General features: G+C 43.6%; 4 protein-coding genes, 1 long non-coding RNA gene and 1 pseudogene across 5 annotated transcripts; 2 read left to right on the top strand and 4 right to left on the bottom strand.

Annotated features, from left to right (window-relative positions):
- LOC8079205 (thioredoxin-like protein 4B) lies at window positions 198-5,556 on the bottom strand. The gene is made up of 5 exons (XM_002460988.2): window positions 5,375-5,556; window positions 4,596-4,830; window positions 3,226-3,383; window positions 2,386-2,452; window positions 198-666 (listed from the first exon to the last, which is right to left on the bottom strand). Exons 2-5 carry the CDS (start codon window positions 4,728-4,730, stop codon window positions 568-570), a joined length of 459 nt encoding a protein of 152 aa, XP_002461033.1. The 5' UTR covers window positions 4,731-4,830; window positions 5,375-5,556; the 3' UTR covers window positions 198-567.
- On the bottom strand, window positions 6,799-10,504 carry LOC8079204 (translation initiation factor IF-2). Its single transcript, XM_021453099.1, has 2 exons — window positions 8,734-10,504; window positions 6,799-7,211 (listed from the first exon to the last, which is right to left on the bottom strand). The coding sequence occupies exon 1, from the start codon at window positions 10,414-10,416 to the stop codon at window positions 9,109-9,111; it is 1,308 nt and encodes a 435-aa protein (XP_021308774.1). The 5' UTR covers window positions 10,417-10,504; the 3' UTR covers window positions 6,799-7,211; window positions 8,734-9,108.
- On the bottom strand, window positions 11,742-12,611 carry LOC8061552 (periplakin). Its single transcript, XM_002460986.1, has one exon. The coding sequence runs from the start codon at window positions 12,609-12,611 to the stop codon at window positions 11,742-11,744; it is 870 nt and encodes a 289-aa protein (XP_002461031.1).
- On the top strand, window positions 17,805-21,128 carry LOC8079203 (annotated as a pseudogene).
- LOC110432551 lies at window positions 22,051-22,792 on the top strand. Its single transcript, XR_002449979.1, has 2 exons — window positions 22,051-22,364; window positions 22,479-22,792. It is a non-coding gene; the product is annotated as an uncharacterized LOC110432551 (long non-coding RNA).
- LOC8061343 (L-type lectin-domain containing receptor kinase IX.1) lies at window positions 22,882-25,541 on the bottom strand. Its single transcript, XM_002460985.2, has 2 exons — window positions 24,275-25,541; window positions 22,882-24,133 (listed from the first exon to the last, which is right to left on the bottom strand). Exons 1-2 carry the CDS (start codon window positions 25,539-25,541, stop codon window positions 23,307-23,309), a joined length of 2,094 nt encoding a protein of 697 aa, XP_002461030.2. The 3' UTR covers window positions 22,882-23,306.

Below are 26,430 nucleotides of genomic sequence, written 5' to 3'. Positions count from 1 at the left end.
TTTTACCTTAAATTTGACCACTTGTCTTATTTAAAAATTTACATAAAATATCACTTTTTTTATTGTAGTTTAGTTTATTAATTAAAATTCTTCAAAAATGAATTAAATTAGACTATTTTTATATAAATTTTTTAAATAAGACAAGTGGTCAAACTTGAAGCTAAAAAAAGTCAAACATCTTATAATTTAGAATGGTGTTGGTACTAATAAATTCGTTATTATTTATTATATCATCCCGTTCCGTTTTGTGACGTTTTGCAGTGGACAGGGACTTATATTCACCAACCGGCACTATTTTATAGTTGGCCGATGTTTTTTTTAACACAACTACAGGTTACAAAATGGAAAAGCTGATTGATTACATGTGCTGCATCAAGGGATCTTCCCCTGTTCATTTCGCTAAAAATTAGCTGATGCTACTGCTATGCTGCTTTGCTGTGAAAGGAAAAACACAGTCTGTTCGCTCAAAAGTACTGCTGATTGTGCAGGCAGTCTTTCTTTCCATAATTCCATGCCATGTTGAAGACAACGTTCAGGCATGAGTGCACGTGATGAGCTGTAGTTTCCTCAGACATCCTTGAAAAGAAGCTGGAATCTTGGTATCCTCTCAGGAGGAAGGGGGCAAGACACTATCAATTTGCCTTTCATCGCACCTCTAAATATTGCCTGCCATCAGGAACTCGAGGGATCAGATAAGTTATTTTTGTAAATATCCTCTTCATAAATACTGATAATAAGAAAACTGAATACCACAATGTAACGGGTGGGATACACGATGAGTATAGATAATAGATAAATAAACTAGTAGAACTATGAATAACTAGCATAAATAACACAAGTTAGGCAGTGAAAAAATTTGCTAGTCTGAGAGGCAATTCGGCTATGGAAAGGTTAGACTTAAGGACAGCAAACAATTCAGGGAACAAAGCTACTACCAAAAAAAGGAAATTCCAACAATCAAGATTCGAAAATCATGGAACAGAAGGACACACAGGACCAAGTCATTAACCTGTCATTGCTTTCACACAGAAGGAAAGCCCAGATCCTTGTAAGTTTTTTTACTAATTCAAGCACATGACAAATTTCTTAATGATAAAAAGTAAATTGTCCTCTATTTTTTTAATACAAAAGAATGTTCTGAGTGGTAAAAGATCAAGCAACCAAGTAAAGCCATTGACAGAAATGTTCTTTGACATCACACTGGCCAATCTATTCATATACTCCCTCCGTCCCTTTTTAATTGTCGCTTGCGCTTCCCGAAAAACAACTACCGGCAATTATATATTAAAAAATATTAATATTTATAATACATGATTAGTATCATTAGAAAGATCTTTGAATCTAGTTTTTTAACAAATTTATTTGGAGATACAAATGTTACATGTATTTTCTACAAATCAAGTCAAACTTGTGGCACGCACACCAACGGCGACAATTAAAAAGGTACAGAGGGAGTAGGTCTTATAGGGGATATCCTAAAGCAGGGGCACTGAGGTGAACAGAACAGAACACCGGCTAACAAGTTACTTCAATACAACACGGTAAATAATTTGTGTCAATAGAGTTCAAGCGACTAAGTTTTGCTCAAGCTCAATCATTAGCCATCCGTTGCTTCCTCAGTTCCTTGGTACTAAGTGTGCCAAAAATACATTTCTAGGGAACCTGACTTCTCTACAGCTACTGAAGCGCATGTGTTAGGATAAGTTCACAAGTCTGCAGCAGAACTCAATTTGACCTTATCTTAGAACTGATTAACGAAACAACTAAAATTATCCAAATATCCCTGAAACTGTAGGCATGATTCATTCCAAATAGGAACTTAAGCATGAAACATTGTTCTCATTGTACTATCATAATCCCTTGAAAGTTGAAACAGCTATTAGGAATTTAGGATGGTTGTTTCCTTTCCTGTGTTGAGGGCCTTAAAAATTCAGGAGTGATTCTATCATTAAGTGTGTAGAGTAACAAAAAACCAGAGAATGACAAACTAGCAAATGTCGATTCACATTAAAATACTCGAGATAACAAGCATATCATGAAGTGTGTGGAGTAATAAAAAAACTGAACTATTTTGAACAGCTATATCACAACAGAAACATTGTTTGATTATACTATTTGCCAGAGTTTTTTTTTAACCTGCACTTGTCAATATTTATATTTAACTTTAAATGCATCATAATCATGGACCTAATTGTTCTAAACTTCTAATCTGCATCTTTTGTTGAGAAAAACACAAAATATGAACATATGATTATACAAAGTTTTCAGTTCTCCTTTCTTTCTAGTTTGTAGAAAATTCACAAACAAATCTGTGGCCTTGTCAGATGTTAACTGAAGAGGGAAATATAAATTACAATGTAGAGAAAGCATTCGTGGTTTGCTCACCTCAACCACATCAATGAAGTCTTGTTTGCTGCTAAAAGAACCTATCCATTTTGTGTGATCAGGTGTCCTGTATATTTACATTATAATAAGCTTGTCATATTCCTGTTGCAGCCTTGCAGGTAAAACAACAATACATATAGCCAAGTAAAAAACTAAAAATTATCCTTGCTGGTGCGTATCACCTCAGTATCTACTTTAGATTTTCATAACAGAAGTAGCAATATAAATTTAACCACGTGAATTTATGCAGATAAGGAATAACAGACATTCAAATCAACTCAGTACTTTGCAGTTTTTAATTACACATAATCATTTACACATCAGGGTAGATGTCTCTGCTAGTTGCTGAATGAATATATTGTATACAAACATTTGCTAATAATTCGATAGTCAATATTCTAAGTTCATCAGGATTCAGGCATCATTAGGTTGTCATTCCATATAATAGTAATACAGATGCAAAAGTTCTCATCAACAGTATCAATAATAAACTAGTTCTTTGCTTTAGTCAATCATTTAAGTCTTTAATACTCAACACATACCTTCCACAGCCTACTTCCTTATTATTGACCCTATTCCTTCTAGCCATTCCAGAGGCCAATGCTTCTAAGTCTTAAGCACTAAAAAGTTCATTTCTGTTATAAATTGATGACATGAGAAAACCAAAAGCACCACAATGATAACGTAACAGACATAAATAGTTAACACAAAAGATATCAGTTTTCAACATTATACCAATTCAAATTCAGCAAGCAAAAAACAAAGTGTAATATTCTGTTAGGCGTGGGAAAGGCTCCAATGAATGTGAATGAATTCTTTTTGTGTGAAAATAGAACCTACCCTGAATCCATCTTCATGTGATGGGCATTGAAGAAGAAAATGGTTGCTGGAACCAAAGTAATGTCAAAGTAGTCAATGTAAACTTGAATCTCCTCAGAGTCCATGTCAACCAATGCTACCGTAGCAAACTTGGATATGTCCCAAGAAGATCTAGCCAGCTGTTAAGACACGATGAATCAGAAAACTTCATAAAATTACAGACACACAGAGGCATATACTTAACCTATGGAAATGATGTGAACGGAAAGCCTCCTTAACAGCATGTATACATACTATAATACTGAACAAAATGTGTTTGAAGGTGTTGGGTGTTAGACAATCACTAATAAGGATGTGTGGTACCCCCCCCCCCCCCCCCCCCTTTTTTTGCCTGCACATATTTAACAGATGATAATTTAGAATACAGAAATACGAACCTCAATGACACTTCCTATGGTCAAAATAATTGATTTGCAGTGTTTTGCATACCAAGTTATTAATTCCATTTTCGCACCGAGAGAGACCGCTATCAGTGCGACACTCACAACAGAGCTAAGAAAACTGTAAGTTGTGTTTGGTATTATGTTGATGTGCTGAAACCATCATATACTTTTCTGTGCATTTCATCTTCCCGCATTGTTCTAGTAGTTTCAGAGAAAATTTTGACATTAGGCAGTATGAAGTGCGAACCCACTGCTCCAACTGATCCACTTTGATTAATGCACTAATTCCACTCACTAATTCCGGTTCTCTCTAGCTCGCTTCCTTCTTCTGCCGCGTCTCTGGTTCTCCTAGAGTGGATCTGCAGTAGCAAAGTCAGAGCTGCTTTGGTTGTGGGATGCAACAAAGCTTGGCAAGATAACACATTGTGTTCTTTTTCTATGGAGGTTGCAGCTTGTTGCGAGTGGCAGCGTGTTGGGGGCTTTGGCTGGGAAGTCGGAGCTCTATCACTGGCTTGTGATAAGCTCCACAACAATGACGGTGGGCTCCATCAGTGGTGTCACCTTTGTGTGTAGATGGGTTGCTCAGGGTTAGCCATATAAGTTGTGTTTAGGTTTTTTTGGTTTTCCTTTAAAAAACTGTGTGATGGTAAGGTTTTCAAGGCTAGTTTCCCTTATAAACTGGGTCAATTCTTTTTCTTCTTAATTGAAAGGTAGAGGTCCTACCATTGCGTTAAAAAAAACTAATACAGTAAATAGTAGTATCATCACATCCTCGCAAACAGCAACAACCAGCCAGTCTCAAAACTAACCACCACAGATCAAAATTGCAAAGCGAACCTAGGCAAAAGGGAAGGGAGCATGAGGTTTGGCCCGATTATCGCTCAGCTCAACAATAGCCCTCGTGGAAGGGCGGCGGAGGGATAGGAGAGAGGCCGAGAGGGTACTCACGATGTCATCTAGGTGGAGGCAAGCGGCGTCGATGGCGCGACCAAATCGGAGGACGAGGACCTTGTCGAGGGTGTCGCGGATGGCGGTGTCCACCTCACTCTTCAGCCGCAGCGTCGCCAGCAACGCGGACCCCATCCTCTCACCGGTTGTCTCTCCTCGTGCCGGTCCTCGGCGGAGTGTGCCTCTGTGCGCACCGGCGGCGTGCGGATGCCGCCGAAACGAGGAAAATGAGTTAGGCTGAGACCTATTTGGAACCTAAACTTCCAACACAATACCTATAGCCTCCAACAGAGTACCCATACAGAAGACTCATTTTAGGTATCAGAAGAGACATAATCCAAATTAAGATATCCTCTCTTCTCGAGACCCATTTGCAGAGAGTGTTGTATTTTAGGTCTTGTTGTTGGAGAAGACTAAAAATAGGTATGGAACCTTTTAACTGTAGCGCTACCCAAAGGACAAATGGGTCTTGTATTTTGGGTGCCGATTGTTGGAGATATTCTTAGAGTAACTCCAGCCCAAGTTCCTAAATTAAGTCCTTAAATTTTTATTTACATGCTATGATAAAAAAAGTAGAGACTCAAATTAAGACTCAACTCCAATCCACCTCCTAAATAAGTAGGATAGGGGTTCTAGATGTGAGGGGTGAAACTATAATTTAGGAGGGCATAGAAAATAGGAGCCAAAATAGAAGGTTGGTTGGAGTTAATTTTTTTAAATCAAATCCCTAGATTTAGAATATGGATTTGTTTAGGAGATGGGTTGAAGTTGCTCTTACACAATACGTCGCAGCCTCGCACGTGGCGCGCGCTCGAGAGACTCGACTGACTGCTTCAGTTATCTGCGGGAGGGGGAATTTGGATGCGGCCGCCAGAGCTTCGCTCGGAGGGTACAATCCGCTGCGGCCCCCGGCGGGCGGATTAGCGGCGACCGGCGAGAGGGGCGGCGGGGAGAAGATTTGGAGCTGCGGCTAGCGCAGGGGTCGCCGGAGACGCGTAGGGCCGGAGACGCGCCGCCTGGTAGGCGATCCCCCGGCTGGCACGGGAAAAAAGATTAAAAAAATGCACGTGTCCGAGACTCTTAGTCTAAATATTTTAAATTTAACCATAGTATATACTCTTATAAAGCTAAACCCCACTAGATAAATTCTCTCTTTATGCATGGTATATCCACATCATTCTCCACTAAGTGACCCACAAAATGTTCTCTCTTTTCATGCAATATATCCACATCATTCCTCACTAAATCCATATCATCTCATATTAATTACAAAAAATGACCATATTATCTATATCATATGGCATATTTTAAATATTTAATTTATTAACATACAAGTCTATTTTGTTTCATCACTAAATCCTCTATAATGTAACCAAATATTAGATTTTATTCTATTAGCTCAATAATCTTTTTACTAGATCTAATACAATAAAATACATGTAAGTTATATATATATAATACTGAGTAACAAATAGTACTGGTATGTATGTAATAATTTATTTTTAAGAAAAACCCCCAACAACGCACGAGAAATTCACCTAGTTGAAGATATAGAAAAGCGTCCCAAGATAACATATAATTCTATAGAAGTTGACCAAATTTAAGTTTAATCAAATTTATAAAAAATACTAATATTTATAAGGCTGAATAAATATTAACAAATTAGTTCTAAAATATATTTTAATAGTAAATCTATTTAGAAATATAAACATTAATATTAATTTTCTACAAATCTGATATAATTTAAGAAAGTTTTATTTGACTTGTACCTACAATTACGATTCTATTTTTTTGACAGAGAGAGTAACATCTATGATACGGTATAACTAGAAGTATTAGATTATTAACAGTTAAATATATTTAAAATAAAATATGAAATAATATTTTTCTATAATTTAATTAAACTTAAAATGGCTTGACTCTTTGAAAATCAAAGGAACATTTATTTTTTAGACAAAGGGAGTATATTGATATTATGGTTAGTTCAGATATATATTAATTTGAAACAAGTAAGCGTCAAATGATAACACAGAAAACCAAGAAATTATTGATAAAAAAAAATGAAGAAACAGGATTTAAGGATGTACGCGAAAACTCTTCGGCATTCCTGAGGCATTTTATCAAATAGCATTTGCGATAATCTGTACTTTGTGTCTCCTGTTTCTATGGTTCCATCGTTATTTTTGGATTCGAAACATTCACATATGGAATTTGGAGCTTCTTTCTTATTTATATCCTTGCTGCTGTAGCTGAAATTCATAAATCCAATATACAAATAGTTACCACATCGTGTAAAATTATCTGTCCCAGCAACAAGAAAATATATAACCTTTTATTTTTTGCGAAACAAAAACATATAACGATTTGAGGTCATGAAGCTCGTGATGACTATTTTCCGCTTACGATGGAAAATTTGGCACATACAAATCCCAATTAGTTCAGGTGAGGAAATCAATAGCTTAGCATATGGCAAACAACAAAGAAAGAATTATAATTCATACGGCCATTCGCCCATGCGGCCAAACCACTTCTCTTATTCAGCTCCTCCGAACTTCAATGACTAGTGAAGGCAATCAACTGATGACAAGAAATGCATAGAGTTTTTGATTGAGATATCTGAAACAAGAGAACATAAACACAAGTGTAAATTTGACATTCAAACGAGGATAAGACATTAGATAGCAGTTACAATTGGGAGAATGGATCATGCATACCAAAAAAAGTTACACCTAAGTGACTGTACTACAAAGTATCTAATCACCCACTTTGTCTAAGAGAGCACATTGCACACATCACAGTTGCAGAGTGGCCTCTTCATTACTTATTATGTAAAGCACTTAAAGCTAAATATGTTGCAATCCAGTAGATACTACACAGGCTGGTATAGTGGTACCCTAGGCCCTTAGGGTTGTCCTCAAATTAGGATCCGAAGAGTTATGCCACACACAGCAGTAAGTTTTGCTGCAATTTCAATCATCTGCTAGAAGAAGTATATTGCTAGAAGGTTTTACTATTTTCTATTAAACTTCTCAATGTTATTAGCAGAAAAGAACACAACTTGCAGTAAACTTGATTATTTTTTTTCTTGTTCCATGCAGATAATGCAGAGTATGATAATGCATTCAGCATGTGCTTACAATCAGTGTTATCCGAAATGGTAAACAATCGGTCACCCTATGTTTAGTGTTTAGGCCTTGTTTAGTTCACACGAAAAGAAAAGGTTTTTGGGTAGTGTAGGGCGAAAAAGTTTTTGGGTGGGAACTAAACAGGGTCTTAGACAGTGTTCAAATGGAGTTTAACAGCCTAAACGGTTTTGTGTAATAACACTGAATATACATATCTATGTATGTAAAAATCAGCTATGCTAAAAAGTATAAATATCTATGCTTGTAAAGAGTAGCAAATATTTTTTTTTGTGGAAGGAAACTAAATCACCTCACATCATATATTTATTATGTAAATTAGCTGGGTACCAATGTGGTAGATGTAATCCTCCTATTGACTAAATGGTGAACTAAATGACCGTTTATCAAATTTAATCACATTGAACTAAATTCCGTTTAGATAGTTTAGACATTCTAAACAGTCCAACCTTTCAATTGACCGTTTAGGGCCTAAACAACACAGGTGGCCTTTGCTAACCATTTAAACGCTGTTTAGGTGAGGCTACATAAGAACACATAGCCACATCATGCCATGATTTACTGTAATTGCAGTTTGGCTATAGCCGGCCAGGAAGAATTTATTAAAAGTAACACAAGGTCATAGTAGTAACCAAATCCTTGCAAGTGCAATTTCTGATTTAAGAAAAAAGAATAATACTACATTCTATCAAGCATTCATGACTATCAATGAGTCATTTTCTTCTCGGCAAACAGGTAACAAGTTGGAATATGGTTAGATGACGAAAACAGCATGATTATGACAATGCAATGCAGGTGTTTTATTGAGTATAGGTCACTATTTTATATCCAAGGGTTGGTATGTTTCAGCAAACTAAAATCATTACACACAACTTGTTTTTTATTGAATAATGTGAATCGAGTCAATACATTATGAGTCCATGAAATCACTAAGATGACCCTTCTAAATAAAGGAGGTATTTATGCACATTAACAAATAAGAAGAACAAACTTACTGGCATTTATCTGCTACTGCTCCATATGACCTCTGTTGCATCATAACCCTTATAAAAACTAAAAGCCTCACCAATCATCCATGCCGAGCGCATTGCTCCATTCACCAGTTACCTCCTTATGCTAATCAGTGGATGGCACATATTACACGTCCGACGTCCCCCGACTAATTTGGGATACTCTACTCTACAGATTTGTAAAGTGCACTGACCCAGACGGTACAGCAGATCACTAGCTAACTACAGAACACAGAATCAAGATGAGAAATGGTACCAATGGAACCAAGGGTAGTAGTGAAGGATCAGACTAAGTAGGAATTCCTTCAACCATATGATACACAACACCTCTACGAACACCTACACTGAGCACATTGAGAACTAAAACATCCTTCTGTTATTGTCATCCTCCCTCAAGAATGGTAGGTTGTGCAAATTCCCCAATATAGCATCAGTTGTATCAACATCCAAATCAAACCCGATATCCTCATCCACGCCAAAATTCAACATTGTGGCGCCATCACTTGGCTTTGCCACCTCATTTATGTTGATCTCTCTAGTACCCACTGTCTGCCCACTTCCTGTATCCCCATTCAACGAAACTGCCCCAAGCATAGATGGCCCAATGCCACTTCCCACGCTACTGGAACCTTGTTTCTTGGGCACAACACCAACCTTCTTGCGGGCTGTTGTCTTCTTCATCCTTCCTCTAGATGGACCTGATGCACGGCCAGTGTCACCACTCTTATCTGGGGGCTGCACACTTGCTGGCGTTGAATTGGCGTTAATGGGTCCTCCATTATTCTCAACACTTTGTACATCAGCACCGCCATTATTCTCAACATTCTGTACATCAACATTCACAGTCACCGCAGGTGCTGGCTGTGGCGGAGATTCAGAATTCCCAGTAAACATGGGGCAAAATGGCCTCCAGTTGGTGCTCAAATCGGCTGCCTTAGGGAAACCCATGGGGACGAACCCCCACGCGCAGTAGTACATGTCGGTGCCGGGCACAATAGGCGGGGCGTTAGGGATCTCGGTGGCCACGAACGCTCGCCTGCACCCGGCGCTCTGGCACCTGAGCGTGCGCCCCACCAGCGCGCGCTGGTACTGGTACACATGGCAGCAGTAGGGGCACACCGTCCAGAACGCATCGGCATCAGCCGAGGCGGAGGCGTCCCCAGAAGCAGGAGCAGGAGCAGGAGCAGGAGCAGGAATAGGAGAAGGAGCTGGAGCTGGAGCAGGAGCAGGAATAGGAGGAGGAGGAGCGGCAGCGGGAGCAGGAGGTGGATCAGCGGATGCGTTGTTGGAGAGGTCAGCGAAGGCTTCTTGGATGAAGTGGAGGGCGGTGTCCGCGGCGGGACGGGGGTTACGCGAGGAAGACACGAGCTGAGAGAGGCGGTGGAAGGAGCGCTTGGCGGCGGCGGGGTCAAGGCCGGGGGCGGGCTGGAGCTGGAGCACGGCGACCGGATCGGGTCGGCCAGAGGGGAGCTGGCGCTGGGAGGCGAGGAGGACGTCGGCGACGGCGAGGAGCTCGTCCGCACCCGGGAGGTCCGGGTCAGCCTCCACCGCGCGCTCCGCCAGTCGCTTGCAGCCGACCAGGTCCCGCGCGGCGAGGAGCTTCCCGGCGATCTCCAGCCACCGGGCCGGCTCGGCGCGGCTGCGGCCGCCGCCGCCGGAGAAATCCATGTGTGGGGTGGGAGGAGTGGTGGTAGACTGGCAGGCTGCGACTGCGAGCGCTCGAGGTGGGGCTCAGCTGTCAGGTGGTTTACGAGGGGAGGGGAAGCCTTCTTTTCTGGGCTCCAGCGGAGAGCTTTCCGTTGCGGTGACGGTGGTGGTTAGTTGGTTACGCTTACGCCGCATCGACTGACGGTGATTACCCGTCAGAGCAAACCCCAAGATTGACTTCGCCTAAGCGGTACTATATGCGGGCCAAATTATTTGTCAAAAGCCCATTGAATTGCTCACCTCCAACTATTTCGGCCTAGGAAGAACTCTTGTGAACGAAGTCGATGAAGTGATTGACGGCGTGTTGTTAGAGCATGAGCCAACCAAAAAAAAAACAATGTTAAAAGACAACGCAGTTTTTATAGGTGAGGTCCACGACACGACAGGAGGTAACTTATGTAAATGCCACACTATATATGGGTAGGTTAGTAATAAATAAGCTGAGTTTCACATGAAAAAGTTCTCTGCTCCTCAACCTCCCCGCTCCCGATGATCCCCTACTTGAGCTCCCAATCCTCAACTCTTCCTCTTCAGTCGCATAGAACCCCTCTCTTCTTTGCCAACAATGCATATTGCAGGACTTGCTCCATAGAGCTTTTTGTTGCGTTTGTGCTACACTACAAGGCAACTGGTAGATAGCATTCTACTCTACGATAGACGCAACACAATGAAACTTACAGATCATTGTTTGGAACTTTAGATGATAACATGGAAAAGCTGCCACTCCCTCAATTCTAAATTACAAGTCATTTTAAGAATTTTGAAAAGTTAAAGCATCTCAAGTTTCACTAAAATTATAGAAATTTTTATGATATCAAATAGATATACTATAAAAATATAAGTAATGAAAAACCTAATGATACATAGTTGATATCATAAATGCTATTAATCTACCATATAAATTTGGTCAAACTTTAGATGCTTTGACTCTCTAAAATTTTGAAACGACTTATAATTTGGGATGGAGAAAGTACATCCAAACATGTCCTTATAGCCGTAGAAACCTATAATCAAAATTGCTACAATAAAGTAAATCACCGCTATTGAGCAAGCGCATACAAATAGATCTCGTCGATAAAACGACCGCCGAAAGACATGCCCATTGTTGTCTCGATCATCACAAGTGTGCATGCTATAGCATGCATATCTAATATTTTTAAATATGTGCCATATTTAGATATACTTATTTATGCACATCCTAAATGCATTAGTATTTTGTATTTGGGATGTGCAATCTTTTTTAACGAACTATGCTGCATTGCTGCTCAAGGACGGCCGCAACCACCTCAATCCTTGGTTAGGTTGCAGAGGAACCTCCGCAGCTTCTTCACCTCGAAGCACGACCTCCCGCTCCGGCTCTTCGGGACCAGCGCGCTCCTCGCCCGCGTGCCGCGGCCATCGTCCCCGTTCGCGCGGCGACCAAGCGTCGCCTCAGCGGCCACTCGCCTCTTGGCGCGCGCTGCGTCCAGCCTCGCCACGGCGGCCGCTCTTCGCGTCTTCACCGCGCGCCGCGCCACCTCGGCCTCATCGACGCGCGCCTCGGCCTTCTGCTCCTCGGCCTCCACGAGCCTGCGCAGCTCCTCGAGCTTCCGCGCCGGCAGCGCCACGACGTCGTAGTGGGGGTCCTCCTCGTTGCCGCGCGCGCGCGCGGTCAGCTCGGAGGCCGCGGCCTCGGACCACGCCAGCGCGTGGGCCTCCGCCGCGATGGCGCGCTCGGCCAGCTGAAGCGCCCGCGCGGCCTGGCGCCGGACGAGCACCCGCTGCTCGAGCGCGTCCTTGGCGCCCCTCGACGCCGCGATCTCCGCGCGCAGCCGGCGGAGGTCGGCGCGCGCTCCGTCGACGTGCCGGCGGAGGTCCTCCGCGGCGGCCTTCTTCCTGGCCGCCGCCTCCTGCCTCGTGGCGATCGCGCCGTTCGTGGACTCGATCTGCGACTTGAGCAGCGGTATCTCGGCCGCCGTCGCGGCGAGGCGGGTCTTGGCCGCGACCAGCTCGGCGCGGAGCCGCTCCAGCTCCTCGCTGAGCGGCATGGACGCCAGCCACGCCTGCACCGCCGCCTCGCGGGCGCGCTCCACCTCCTCCCTGGTTCCCGACAGCTCCTTGAGGACACTGGTGGTTGTGCTCGGGGGCAGCTCGGGCGATTGGTTGTTGCCTTTCATCGCCAGACGATGAGTTCGACGTGATTTTAGCTGGAGTGCTGCATATGCCGTTATTATATGCGAGTGGGCTTCTACGCTTCTTCTTGGTGTATCCTATGTGGTTTGTTGTTTCTGTCGCTGCCCCGCTGGCTGTAACTGTAAATGTGTACGTATATTTCGAGTTCAAATAAGCGCGGTAGCGGCGTAGCGCACGGTGCTCGCAGTCAGACTCGTGGGCAGCTGGGCATCATGACAACTGGAACGAGATCGAGGGAGTATCGAAACAGGTGAATACTTCGTTTTTGTCTCACCAATTGGATAATTTGAGGCGAACTGCTCGGTATCTAGTACTACTACAGTAAACTTTTTTTGTTAGGCTTTGTTTAGTTCCAAACGAACGTCTTCCTGCTCGCTTCATCTCCTTCCTCGGATTGTTCCTGGTGGAGTCGTCTTCTTTCTTAGATGGGAACGTCGTCTTCTTCCCCGTGAACGTTCGCGGGACTGCATTACGAACATCTTTCTGTATTACTGTGGTACGCTATATGCCTTCGGCACTGGTCCCTCCTCTGGGTATAATTTTAATCCATTTTGTCTAATTTTTAGTATGTCTATCATCATATTTACAATGTTTATCACTGATCTGAGCAACGATAAAATTGTACATATATGCCACCACTTTGCTGATTTTATTTTTTTAGATTAAATCAAATATTAAAATGCCTAATTTCTTAACATCAGTTAGATTTGGTCTAACCTTAAACTGAATAAATTAAAAACACAAAATAAATGCTAATATAATAAATGGTCAAATGAGAAATTGCAAATTGACTTAGCTTAGATATGTGTTTACTGTGTTCAGAATCCCTTACTCATGGCTTTTAAAAAGGTATAAGATGAGCCACATGCCAGCAGCGTGCTACGACGCGAATGGGCTTGGATGGCCAAGACATGGCACGTTTGGTGGGACACCAACGAATGTTTTGCAGTTTTAAACTCAAAAATGAGAATGATGATAATGAAGAGTGACGAATCAAGATACAGAACACGAGTAGGAGAGTGGATAAAAGATGAGTAAGGGGAGGATGGAGGAGAGAGTGAATGATAAGGTAGAGTGAAGACGGAAAGAAAGAAATTTTCGCTCTAGAAGGAAGGGGATCAGTACTAATGAGTGATGACCATTGTTTATCCAGATTAGACTTTGACTTTCGTATCAACACACTTGCTAAACTTTTGTAGGAAAACCGGCCCCCAATAATTTAATAACAACCTGTGTACATTGATCTGCATTGCTTACCTTCTCCCCGCTTTTTATTTATTTATTTTCCAATATAATCCGCACGTCTTGGTCATTGTGGACTGTGCATTCATGCAAGCAAGCACGAAGCTACCCGGTTTGAACATTCGACGGGGGTTCAGATCAAAAGAATGACCCACGCGATCAAGGTGTGGGCGTGTAGCTACAAGGCAAGCAGCCAAGCACAGGGCGGCTAACGCCCTATTGTACTTCTATATACATGCTTCTTGTTGTCCTGTAGCTTACAGTACATACCTACTGCAATCCAATTCAAAAATAAATTAATATGCACAAAAGGTTTAGGTATCATTATATTAATAAAAAAGTTTAAACATGTAGACAAAGATCAAGCTCCGAATGAGCTCGACTCATACCTTGACCATCCTAGCAAAAGACTTCTAGTTTTGATATTATATAAATAGAAAACAACCAAAACCGATACAGCGATGCGACTTAGAGGGTGTTTGGGAGTTGGGACTGCTGCTCTGCTCTACATTTTTCAGCTCTGTTCAATGTTTTTTAGTCAAACGGTTTAGCTCTATACACTCAATTCTAGAAAAAAAAGAGTTGTGAGAGCATCTAAAGAGATACTTCACAAACTCTAGTTTTTTTTGTAGAGCTGCTCCGTGATGGAGTTTATGGAATAGTGCTAAACTCCCTCTTATGAGCTGCTTCGTGGTGGAATTTATGGAATGCCGCTAAACACCCCCTTAAGAGGTGTCGACGAAAGCTGGTCGGCAGTCTACCTTGGGGTATACCCACGGTAATAGTTTATCGGTAGACGGTGCGCAAACTACGAACTCGATGGTGACGCAAGACTCGGACAAGCTTTTTATCCAGGTTCGGCCGCCGAGTTGGCGTAATACCTACGTCCTGCGTCTGGTTGTATTGATTTGTGTTGAGAGAATCGTATATCCTAGGGGGGTCCCCTGCCTCTCCTTATATAGTCTGAAGGGCAGGGTTACAGATCTGGAAACTAATCCTAGTCGGTTACAATTGTCATAGATAGTTCGATATCAATTCCTATTCTAACCGACTAGAATCCTGCTTGATCTCCACATCTTGCTTCCTTGCGCGAAACTCCAGGCTGTCGGATCAAGCCTTGAACTCGTCTCGTAATGGGCCAAGCCTCCTGGCCCAAGTCTAGCCGTAAGGGTATAGGGGTCTATCCCCCCACAGCTAGTCCCCGAGCACCATGTATTGTGATGTAACACGCCGTCTTGAGCTTCTTCGATCAGTGAGGCTTGACGTCTTCAATAAGCAGGAAAGTCGTCCAAACAGTTGCAACAGTATTTTGACCAACTCAAAAAACAGTTGATCAACATTGACATCGAAGAAGCAGGTTGTTTGAAGAATGCATGGTGCTCTAAATTAAAAAATATTTCTTTCTTGGTGAAGTGTGCCCACTTTACTTTTCTGAAAAGTATAGTCTTTCAAAAAGCAAGCATATTCACCGCAAGGTGAAGTGTGTCCACTTAGTCCCCGAGCCTGGTAGTAGGTGACGTAGGCACGTGGTGCCAGGGTCAAAAGAAAAGTCCTCAAAGAAATTCTGAAACTGAGATGCATCGCCAGATGCATCGTATCGATGTAGTCTCCGAGCTTGCTGGAAGGCGAAGTATGAGCCTTGTAGCAAGGTCTAAAAAATTAAATTTACCAGTCCCCGAGCATATCATGCTCGTATGCAATTGAATAGACTAATCGACCAGTCCCCGAGCATATAACGCTCGGTGGTCGGTACAGTCCCTGAATTCTCAAATTGGTGGGCTGGTCGACCAGTCCCCGAGCGTATAGTGCTCGGTGGTCGGTGCAGTCCCCAAGCTCTTAAATTGGTGAGCTGGTCGACCAGCCCCCGAGCGTATAGTGCTCGGTGGTCGACACAGTCCCCGAGCACGGCGTAAGGACCGGTGGAAGTCCCCGAGCGTGGTTGGGAACGTAAACGTGCTCGGTGGTCGGCACAGTCTTCGAGCATAGCATAGAGAGTAGTCGACAAGTCCCCGAGCGTGGTTGGGAACGTAAACGTGCTCGGTGGTCGGAGCAGTCCCCGGGCACAGCGTAGGGAATAGTCGACGAGTCCCCGAGCGTAGCTTGTCGACTGGGCCAAACTCCTGAAAAATAAATATAGAGAAAATAGGTAGTACATGATGTATAAATAAACTTTAGATAAAAATCAGTACTGAGATAAGTTTTAGATTTTTTGTTATAAAATTAGCACAAGTAGTTAATTCATCCTAGAGCTTGTACCAGCTCTGGTCTAGCCAACAATCAGCATGAGGTGCGGAACCTAGACACGCGTGGGATTGCCAGCCTCGCCAGAGAGCTACTGCCGACCACCCGGGACGCAGAGGGCGGATCTCGTGCACGTGTAGGGAGGAGTCGGAGACAGTACCGGCTCTGGAAAGCTCGTGTAGGAGAAAAAACTAGTGTGGCTAAACAAAAAGTTGTTTTTGAAGGACAATAAAAAGTATTATGCCAAAAATAAATAAGATATTAGAAGTGTACTTATCTTTGGATGAAAGTCTGGTCGGTGACGACACAATTGTTTGGCCCTCGAGCTTTTGGACTTGTTATCGTGACGGTGGTCGCGGTTGTCGTAGCGCCGTTCTTCGCGGCGATTATTATTGCGACTCGTGGTCAGAGCAAGTAGGCCAAACAACTTGGTTGATAGGCTGAGCAGGTCGGTGTCGTCGATCTGCCTCCCTTTGTAGCAGAGAAGCGGCGACGCGTTGTCGGCGTGGTCGGAGACGCTGCTGGTGTGGTCGAAACCGTAGCCAGCGTGGTTGAAGCCGCCGCCGACGTCGATGAAGAAGTGGTTGGCGCAGATCAGATCAACACCTGCTCCGTGGTCATGGCGGTGAAGTTGTTGAAGCTGACGGTGAACGTGAAGTCGCCCGCCATGGCCGCGAAGTCGGGGATGATGGCCATCTTGTTCGTCGGGAGAGCTGTACGCACACCCCCTACCTGGCGCGCCACTGTCGACGAAAGCTGGTCGGCAGTCTACCTTGGGGTATACCCACGGTAGTAGTTTATCGGTAGACGGTGCGCAAACTACGAACTCGATGGTGACGCAAGACTCGGACAAGCTTTTTATCCAGGTTCGGCCGCCGAGTTGGCGTAATACCTACGTCCTGCGTCTGGTTGTATTGATTTGTGTTGAGAGAATCGTATATCCTAGGGGGGTCCCTGCCTCTCCTTATATAGTCTGAAGGGCAGGGTTACAAATCTGGAAACTAATCTTAGTCGGTTACAATTGTCATAGATAGTTCGATATCAATTCCTATTCTAACCGACTAGAATCCTGCTTGATCTCCGCATCTTGCTTCCTTGCGCGAAACTCCAGGCTGTCGGATCAAGCCTTGAACTCGTCTCGTAATGGGCCAAGCCTCCCGACCCAAGTCTAGCCGTAAGGGTATAGGGGTCTATCCCACAAGAGGTGGCGCGCGGCTACCTGCACAAGTCATTTCCACCGCCTAGGAAGAACGCATCCAACGTTTCAACGTTCAATCAGGTCGCCGTCAAAGATCTTGTCAAAGGCCTCGTTTATACACGGATATGGCGTTGATCAGCACTTTATTTTGCTTGAAAGTAGTTACTCGAGAGAGGCTTTGAGCCATCAACCGCCTTCTCCGCAGTGGCAGCACCGGTTTAGCATAGCAGGAGGCACGTCAATCTCATCAGAACTATAATTTCGCGTTGGTGGGGTCGATGTGGAAGCATGTGTTCATCTGCTCAATCGGGCAGTTGACCTGACTCGCGCGCTCCCTTCAGAAGAACCCGCCTCTAGTAAGCATTTTCTAGTGTTGAGGAGTGCTGTCACGCACTGGACTATTGGAATATCAAACTGCCTAAGACCTATGCTTTTGGCCTATATAAACCCACCCTAGCTAAGTACATGTACATCCCGTATAATCAATCATCAGATCACAGCTAGCTAGAAGACGTACAGGAAGTTCCTGCTTGTGCTTTGTGTTCTGTCATTTACTCGTTGCCGTCTCTTGCTGATCTAGACGTACGGCCATGGCTACTCTTGCTTCTCGGAAGGTGACGGTGCTGACCATCGACGGTGGCGGCATCAGAGGCCTCATCCCGGGCACAATCCTCACCTTCCTCGAGAAAAAGCTTCAGGTGTGATGTGTGGGTCTTAGCTTGTTTGTGCGTTTCTGTCGTTATTGCTAGTGACATAGAGACTATTCGTTTAATTTGTCTGAAAAGTTATGACTAAAGATATTATTCATTAATTTTATGTTATAACTGACAGATTCAGCAGATATATTCAAACAAACATTGTTTTGTCTTTTGTGTACGCGGGAAGAGTTTCAGACTTTCAGTTATGAATTACACTGGATGCACGCATGGTCGTTAAGTCTGTAACTGCATGCAGGAGCTGGACGGGCCCAACGCACGGCTGGCCGACTACTTCGACTACATCGCCGGAACCAGCACCGGTGGCCTTATCACGGCGATGCTCGCCGCCCCGAATAAGGATAAGCGCCCGCTCTTCACCGCCGAGGGCATCAACAAATTTTACCTGGAGAACGGGCCAAAAATCTTTCCTCAAAGGTACAAAAAGTGAAAGCTAGCGAGGGGGTCGTACGTACATATGCCTTGCAAATATCCACACCAGTAGCTGGTAATTTAAATTTAACCATGATGCACACGGGAACTGATCGATGACTGCTAAAGAACCTATTAATTAATATAGGTTTAGTATTTTGATCGAATGGGGTATGTTTAGGCCTTGTTTAGTTGGCAAATTTTTTTTGGTTTTGGGTATTATAGCACTTTCGTTTGTATTTGATAATTATTATCCAATCATGGTCTAACTAGTCTCAAAAGATTCGTCTCGTAAATTACAAACAAACTATGCAATTAGTTTTTATTTTTATCTATATTTAATATTTCATGCATGTGTCCGAATATTCTGACGGGAAATCTTGAACTTTTTTGAAACTAAACAAGGCCTTATTTGGTTGATGATCCAATAGGAGCTGAGCTATTTCACAGTTGGTCGACGGTGTGTGTGAATGTGTCTATACCCACTCAGATCTAAAACTCTTTGCGTATTAGACAAATCTGGGTATTTATTTTCTTTTAATAAAATAAATGCAATATTACGGTTGGTCTAGTTTTTTACAACGAACATGATTTTGCCCAGTACATGAATGGAAATTGCTTGGTCTCACTACTGCCAACAGGGATTTTTCTGTGCCAACTTAGGTGCTATAGTGTCTGACCATGAATAAGACAGAGGTTGGCGACCAACAATAATTGGTGTGGAATATCATTACTTCAAAGCACGTTTGCCATGGTTGAGTAATCAAATAAGTCGAAGTCGTTGGGTAATGGATATATACTGTAGATTCCAATGTAAATTAAAGACTTTTTTTTCGCTGTTGTTCTGACTTCTGACCAGGTTGCGATACACTCCCGTATGTTTTGTATTATTATTGTCCTATGGGTCATATAAAATAGCTGCCGACTTTACTATACTTACCCCCACCATCCCTCTTGCTGCATGATTAATTCTTGTCTTGAGCCTTGATAAGATGAAACATTCATATCCATGTAGGAGTGTAGCATATGTTGTTTTACATCTTATATCGATCCACTGTTCCATCTTGATGCTAGCTGCAATAACGAACAAGAATGTGCGTGTGTACAAGTGTTATGAATTGTTATGAAAAAAGAACTGTAGTAGCTAATAAAGTTATATATGCTTAGTGGTGTTATACTGTTATGATCTATATGTTGTAATGATATATACTAAGCTTTCTCTCATCCATTAATTGTGGATTATTGCACAGGCCAGACTTTGCAAACACGTTGCTGGAGCTCAAGGGGCCGAAATACGACGGCGAGTTCCTGCACTCCAAGATTCAGGGCCTCCTTGGCGCTACTAGGGTGAACGAGACTCTCACCAACGTCGTCATCCCCGCCTTCGACGTCAAGAACCTCCAGCCCACCATCTTCTCCACCTTCGATGTATGTGATGCACGCGGCCTTTGATCATGCAAGGCTTCATTCATTCATTGATGATACATCAATATGCATGCATGGTTTACATTAATCCCCCTAGCTAGTAGCCCAGTAGGCAAAAGGCAACTAGGAATGATTTATAAAGGCCTGTTCGTTTTAGTTTATCAGTCTATTTATTTCTCACAACAAATCAATCAACAGTATTTTACTCGTACATGCACGGGCGCAGGCTCAGATCCGGCCTCTGAAGAACGCGCTCCTCTCGGACGTTTGCATCTGCCGACGTACCTCCCAGCACACTTCTTCCAGACCAAGGACGACGCCGGCAACACCCGCGATTTCAACCTCATCGACGGCGGCGTCGCCGCCAACAACCCAGTAAGTGTTAGTTAGTTGTGCACATCATGTTTAGGTTTTAGTTTAATTGGTGGACACAACTAATTAAAAAAAGAGATCATCGTTAATATATATAAGTCTGAATAATTTTTTTTTGTGCGTGCTTGCGTGCGTGAAGACAATGGTGACGATCAACCAGATAACCCGGAAGATGATCGTGGACAAGCAGGAGATCTTCCCGGGAGGCCCGACGGACTACGACAAGTTCCTGGTGATCTCCATCGGGACCGGCTCGGGCAAGGGCGCGGCGACGTACACGGCCAAGGACGCCGCCGGGTGGGGCATCCTGTCGTGGCTGCACACCAAGGAAGGGTACACCCCGATCGTCGACATGTTCAGCTACTCCAGCGCCGCGCTCGTCGACTACAACGTCTCCATCCTCTTCCAGGCGCTCCGCAGCGAGAAGAACTACCTCCGCATTCAGGATGATTCTCTCAAAGGCACGGAGGCGACGGTGGACGTGGCGACGGAGGAGAACATGAAGAAGCTGATCGAGATCGGGGAGAGGATGCTGGCCACCACGGTGAGCAGGGTGGACATGGAGACGGGGAAGCCCGTGGCGGTGCCGGAGGAAGGGACCAACGCCGAGGCGCTCACCCGCTTCGCGAAAATGCTCTCCGATGAAAGGAAGGCGAGGACATCATCATCTAGCCCCGAGGCAATTAAGCCAGCAGGCAGCGCGTTGTGAGATCATTTGTGCGCGCGTGCTTCCGTGAGGTTCAGCTAAAATATCACCTATAATTTATTGATTTCGAAGGTTGATTTAATTAATTGTGTGTGTAATAATTGTTGATCAATTCGTAGATCCTTTTTAAGTAATATTGTAATAACCGCACTGTTCATACTTTTCAACTTTATATGTAAGGCCTTGTTTAGTTCCGATTTTTTTTTTGTTTTACCTATTATAGCATTTTCGTTTTTATTTGATAATTATTGTCTAATCATAAGACTTAAAAGATTCATTTCACGATTTACAGACAAATTGTACGATTAGTTTTTGTTTTTGTCTATATTTAATGCTTCATGCATGTGCCACAAAATTTGATGTGACAAAGAATCTTAAATTTTTTTGGTTTTTAGGGTGAACTTAAGGGCACTCACAATGCAAGACTCTATCACAGAGTCCAAGACAATTAATTACATATTATTTATGACATTTTGCTGATGTGGCAGCATATTTATTAAAGAAAGAGGTAGAAAAAATAAGACTCCAAGTCTTATTTAGACTCTAAGTCCACATTGTTCGAGGTAATAAATAACTTTAGACTCTATGATAGAGTCTGCATTGTGAGTGCCCTAACAAAGCCTAAGTGGGGTTTTGCTGGCCTAATCTAGTTGATGTATGTATGTATGCACGAGGATCGATACATGTCTGTAGTAAATACTTCCTCCGTCTACAAATAAATACACGTCTCAGCTTCTCAAGGAGTCAAAATTTTTAAAATTTGACTAAAAATAATCTAATAATATATATTACATATGATAAATATTAATATATTTGATCAAATTTAAAAGAATTTGACTTCTGAAAAAATGTTCAGCTTGGGTAGAAATTGTTCTAAGGTTCGGAACCATTCCAAATTGATGGTAAAATTTCTAAGATGATTGATACACACCAAAGTATTTTAGAAATAAAAAAATAATAAAAAAATAGAAAAAGGGAAAATGTAGCGTTGTCCATGTGAAAAAAATAAAGAGAAATAAATCTAGCATCAGTAATAATAAATAAATAAATAAATAAATAAATAAATAAATAAATAAATAAAATAAACAGACGATTACAAATCGTCATGGGCCAGTAGTTCCTCATAGCGTCGGCGCGCGACGATGACTTGGGCCAGAAAAAAAAATGACATAGCAAGGACGCAGGCGAGGAAAACGCCTTCGGCGACGGATCAACGCTGCCCCCCGCGCGCGATGGGACCTTCCGGCTGTGCCGGCGCCGGCGCGGGTGCGTGATGGTGCGGCCGCCTGGCCTTGATGAGAACAACGACGGGGACGAAGCTCATTCCCTCCCCCGCGACCGGCGGCGCCGGTGGCCTGTGTCCGGGCCGCCTGGGCGCCTGGCTGACCGGCTCTCGCGGGGCCGGACCTTCCGATCCCATCGGCAGGTCTCCCTCTCATACTTCACACGGGCACACGGCCCGCACTCTCCCGATTCCCGCCTCTGTCTGCCTTCCTAAACACTTTTCTAAGAATTTCCCCCCTTGCCCTCTTTTGTCCAGATTCGGTTCCGAACTTCCAATCAATCATGTGCTCGACGAAATGCCAGTCTAAGGTTTTCACAGTTTCATTGATGTCTCATGTAGATGTTTGGCCTGGTGTCATTGATGACGGCAAACAGAGGGACTGTGGTTGGCGATCATCCAGGTGATCTGATATATATCTCGTCAATTGTACCAATCTATTCTGTTCTCACTAACTAAGGGGGTGTTTAGTTCCTCATAGAATCCAAAATGCAAAATACCAACTACTATGCAAAATACCAAAATTTTCAGTGTCATGTTTAGTTCCATTCAAAATAAAGAATTTATCGTTATCATGAAGCCTCTTGAGGCTCATTTTGGTTTTTTTGGCCTCTTGAGGCCAAAATCCAAAATGGAGAATAACTACCTTTTTGCAAAAAAATTTGCATGGTGTTTAGTTCCATTTGCAAAATGATAGATCAAAACCCAATTTTTTTTGGGAAAAAATGGGAACTAAACACCCCCTAAGCAGATTATTTGTATATACGATGACTCTACTACTATCTACGTATAGTACTAATTAACTAAACAGATTATTGGTACATACCATGACTGTATTACTATCTACATACTAATTAGTAGCTAGTGAACTGTGGTACCAACAAAGAATACAAATATATCTAGAAAAAGTTGCACCCCAGTACAACACGAAGGAGAACATATGCACATCAGCACATGCATTGTGGTTTCGTCAGTAGAGCTCAGCTGTGGATCAAGGCATGTTCAGAGTGATGGACAGAGACGGGCTCCTGCGAAGATCTTCCTTCTGGGATAACTGGTGAATCCACCATGTTCATGACTTCATGTTCAGGAGGTGTGTTCTGTGCCCGCCGTCATCTCAACCATGAATGTCGAGGTGGTGTTGAAGTTACTAGTGGACAACGTGCTATAATCGGAGGTCGATGACGGGTTCCCCCACCCTTCTGGTGGCCACACGAGCGGTGGCTTGGAAAGAGGTATGTCTGGTGGCGGCACTGACTTGCTGATGATCTGCACCGCATCCGTCATGCTTGGCCGATCAGATGGGTTCGGGCTACTGCACGCCATGCCAAGCTGCAGTAGCTGTATGGCCTCATCGGCATCGAACTCACTGGTGGCGGTGAGCACAACATCAACAGCAGCAAGTAGGTTGCCCTCCGCATGAAGTTTCCAGACCCAGTCTGTAACATGTCCAAACTGCACATCTTTGCCAACTGCCCTCTTTCCTGTAACAATCTCAAGGACAAGCACTCCAAAGGCAAAGATGTCTGTCTTCCTAGTGGCCTTGCCGTTGTACACATACTCAGGCGCCCTGAAGCCAAGGGTTCCAGGGGCGCCATAGTCAGTGTAGGAGTCCTTGCCATTGGCCAATATGCAGGCGAGGCCAAAGTCTCCAAGCCGTCCTTGAAAGTTGAAATCGATCATGATGTTGCTCGCCTTGATGTCACGGTGGAGCACCATAGGCTCGTACTCATGGTGAACATACTGTAACCCAGTCGCGATATCCTTGACCAGGTTGTAGCGAGTGCCCCACTGACTCATACAAATAGCTTGCCGTTGCTCATCACCGCTTCTACGGAACAGATGTTGGTCCAGGCTACCATTGGGCATGTACTCATAGATAAGAATGGGCTCTCCTTTATTGTAAGACCATCCTGATTATGTTTGTCGACATAAATTACATACAAATTAAAAAAGAACATTAGATGATTTTTTAATTGCCATATTTTTCAGACATGCTGACAAAACAAGAACATATTATCACAATGAAGAATATATAGCACAAGGAGGCTTACCGACGAGAGGAACGATATTTTTGTGACGGAGGCGGTTGATGATGCTAACCTCGGCAAGGAAGTCTTCATATCCCCGGTTATCAGCCCGAGTGAACTTCTTGACGGCAACCTCTATGAGCTCTCCCTTCTTTGGTGCAGGAAGTTTGCACCTGTAAACTGTGCCGAATCCGCCTTGGCCTAGCCTCATGGTCTCGTGGAAGTTGTTGGTGGCCTTTTTTATGTCAGCAAAGTCAACCTGCATAGGCACACCGGGGAGGCTCTGCATGGTCTTGGCGAGCTTGTCAAGGTCTTTCTTCCACCTCCTGTACTTGGAGTTCAAGTAGAAGTACACAACGGCAGCAATAGCGGCTGTAGCAGCTGCTGATCCGACAACAGAAGACACTATGGTGGCAGTATTAGGCCCTTGTGACTGTTCAGTCACCGGGACATCTATGGTGAAGTTCCAGGTGTGGAGCTGCAAGAGCTGTCCCATGGAGGATGAAATGGCGAAGAGTAAGGCATCTGGAGTCAGGGAGTCTCCAGCATCGAGCTGCATGGTGGCAGCGGCAGTAGGCACATCTGTTCCTGCGTCTGCATCATGAACTAGGTAGACAGAGAGGTTATGCGCATCATGGTCGTAATTGATGCGCACGCTATATCTTGCTGGATTAGGGTCGTCTTCCTGGGGTAGCTGAAACTCAGTTGTAACCCGGATAGTTCTTCCAGAATGAAATGTTGTGCTGTCCAATGCCTCTATCTTGACAGGCTTATAGCTAAAGGGTCTAAAACCCCCAGCGTCAGTGGGTGAGGGTTCAAGTCTGGGAAGGATGTCAAATAACAGGGGAGTGATGGTGGTGCTTACTACGCTCAACGTGAAGACGATGCTGAAGGATGCTTCCTGCAAGTCGATCCTATCATCGCCACTGCTCATTTTCCATGGATCAAACCATTTAGGGATGACAAACCAGCCAGGATCTGTCAAGTTGAACCCTAGCTGAGAGGAATTCCCCATGTAGTAGCCCAGGCTGCCTGGTTGTAAGGTGACCGATTCGTTGTCGCGGTGGAACAGAAGGCCCTGGTTCATCTGCTGGAAAGTAGTGTTCCAGGTGTACCTTGCCCTCTGATCCTGGTCGGAGCTGCTGGAACATGTGCATGGTTTGGCGTTGAAGCATATGGCTATTAGGAAGATGGTGAAGAACCATTGGACAGGGCTCAATCCAAGCTTCAAACGAAGGACATAAGGTACACCACCTTGTCTATTTATCTCATGATCTATTTGGCCGCCCATCGAAGTGAACGCGAACATTGAACTGTAATATCTGATATTGTTTCTGTAGTTTGATGATTCACCCCTTTGATCATAACGAAGTAGCTGTTCTAAATATGGTGGTGGTTTCTTCTGCTGTGGCTTGTTTTGATATAGGACAGACGAGACGACTGGGGCAGTCAAGTCAAGTACTCAAGTTGGATCATATCGCTCTGATCCAGGCACGTTATCGCTGTGCTCTGCATCCTTTGGTCGCACTCCTGAACTTGTTCAACGAGCATGATCACACCTGGTACGGTTGTTCCGTTGCTTTCCTTGGCCTGGGTCATGGTACCTCACCTCAGCACTGACAGATCTCCACGCTAGACGTGGACATAAGTTAATAACTCTGATGTTATTTTAGGTTGTCTGAATGAATAACGACTAGTATTGACACCGACTGCACTAAACTTTTTCTTTTTGATGACTCGATCAACACCTTCGCTCGCAAGCTGCTCACCAGATTACTTTTGAGCCAAAAAAAAGTACTTCTTTCGTCCCAGATTATAAGTCATTCCAAGATCTTGAGAGGCAAAATATTTTAAGTTTGACCAAAATTATAGAAAAAATAACAAAGATTTATAATATCAAATAGACATACAATGAAAATATATTTCATGAAAAACCTAATGATACTTAGTTAACATCATAAATATTATTCTTATAATATAAATTTGGTCAAACTTAAGATGTTTTGGCTTTCCAAAATTCTTGAAATGATATATAATTTGTGATAAAGGGAGTAGTAGTCCAATGGCTCTAATACGATTTAATAACCCGACTGAAAAGTCTCAGTTCTAACTAGCGAAAAAATATGCTGGACGGTCCCTCAAGTTGTTTCCTAAAGTGTGATAAGTCATGACCGCTCATT

The sequence above is a fragment of the Sorghum bicolor genome, chromosome 2 (genome assembly GCF_000003195.3).
Source record: "Sorghum bicolor cultivar BTx623 chromosome 2, Sorghum_bicolor_NCBIv3, whole genome shotgun sequence".
Lineage (NCBI taxonomy): Eukaryota > Viridiplantae > Streptophyta > Magnoliopsida > Poales > Poaceae > Sorghum > Sorghum bicolor.
Note: the sequence above shows the minus strand (reverse complement) of the source record. Positions and strands in the feature narration are given on the sequence as shown.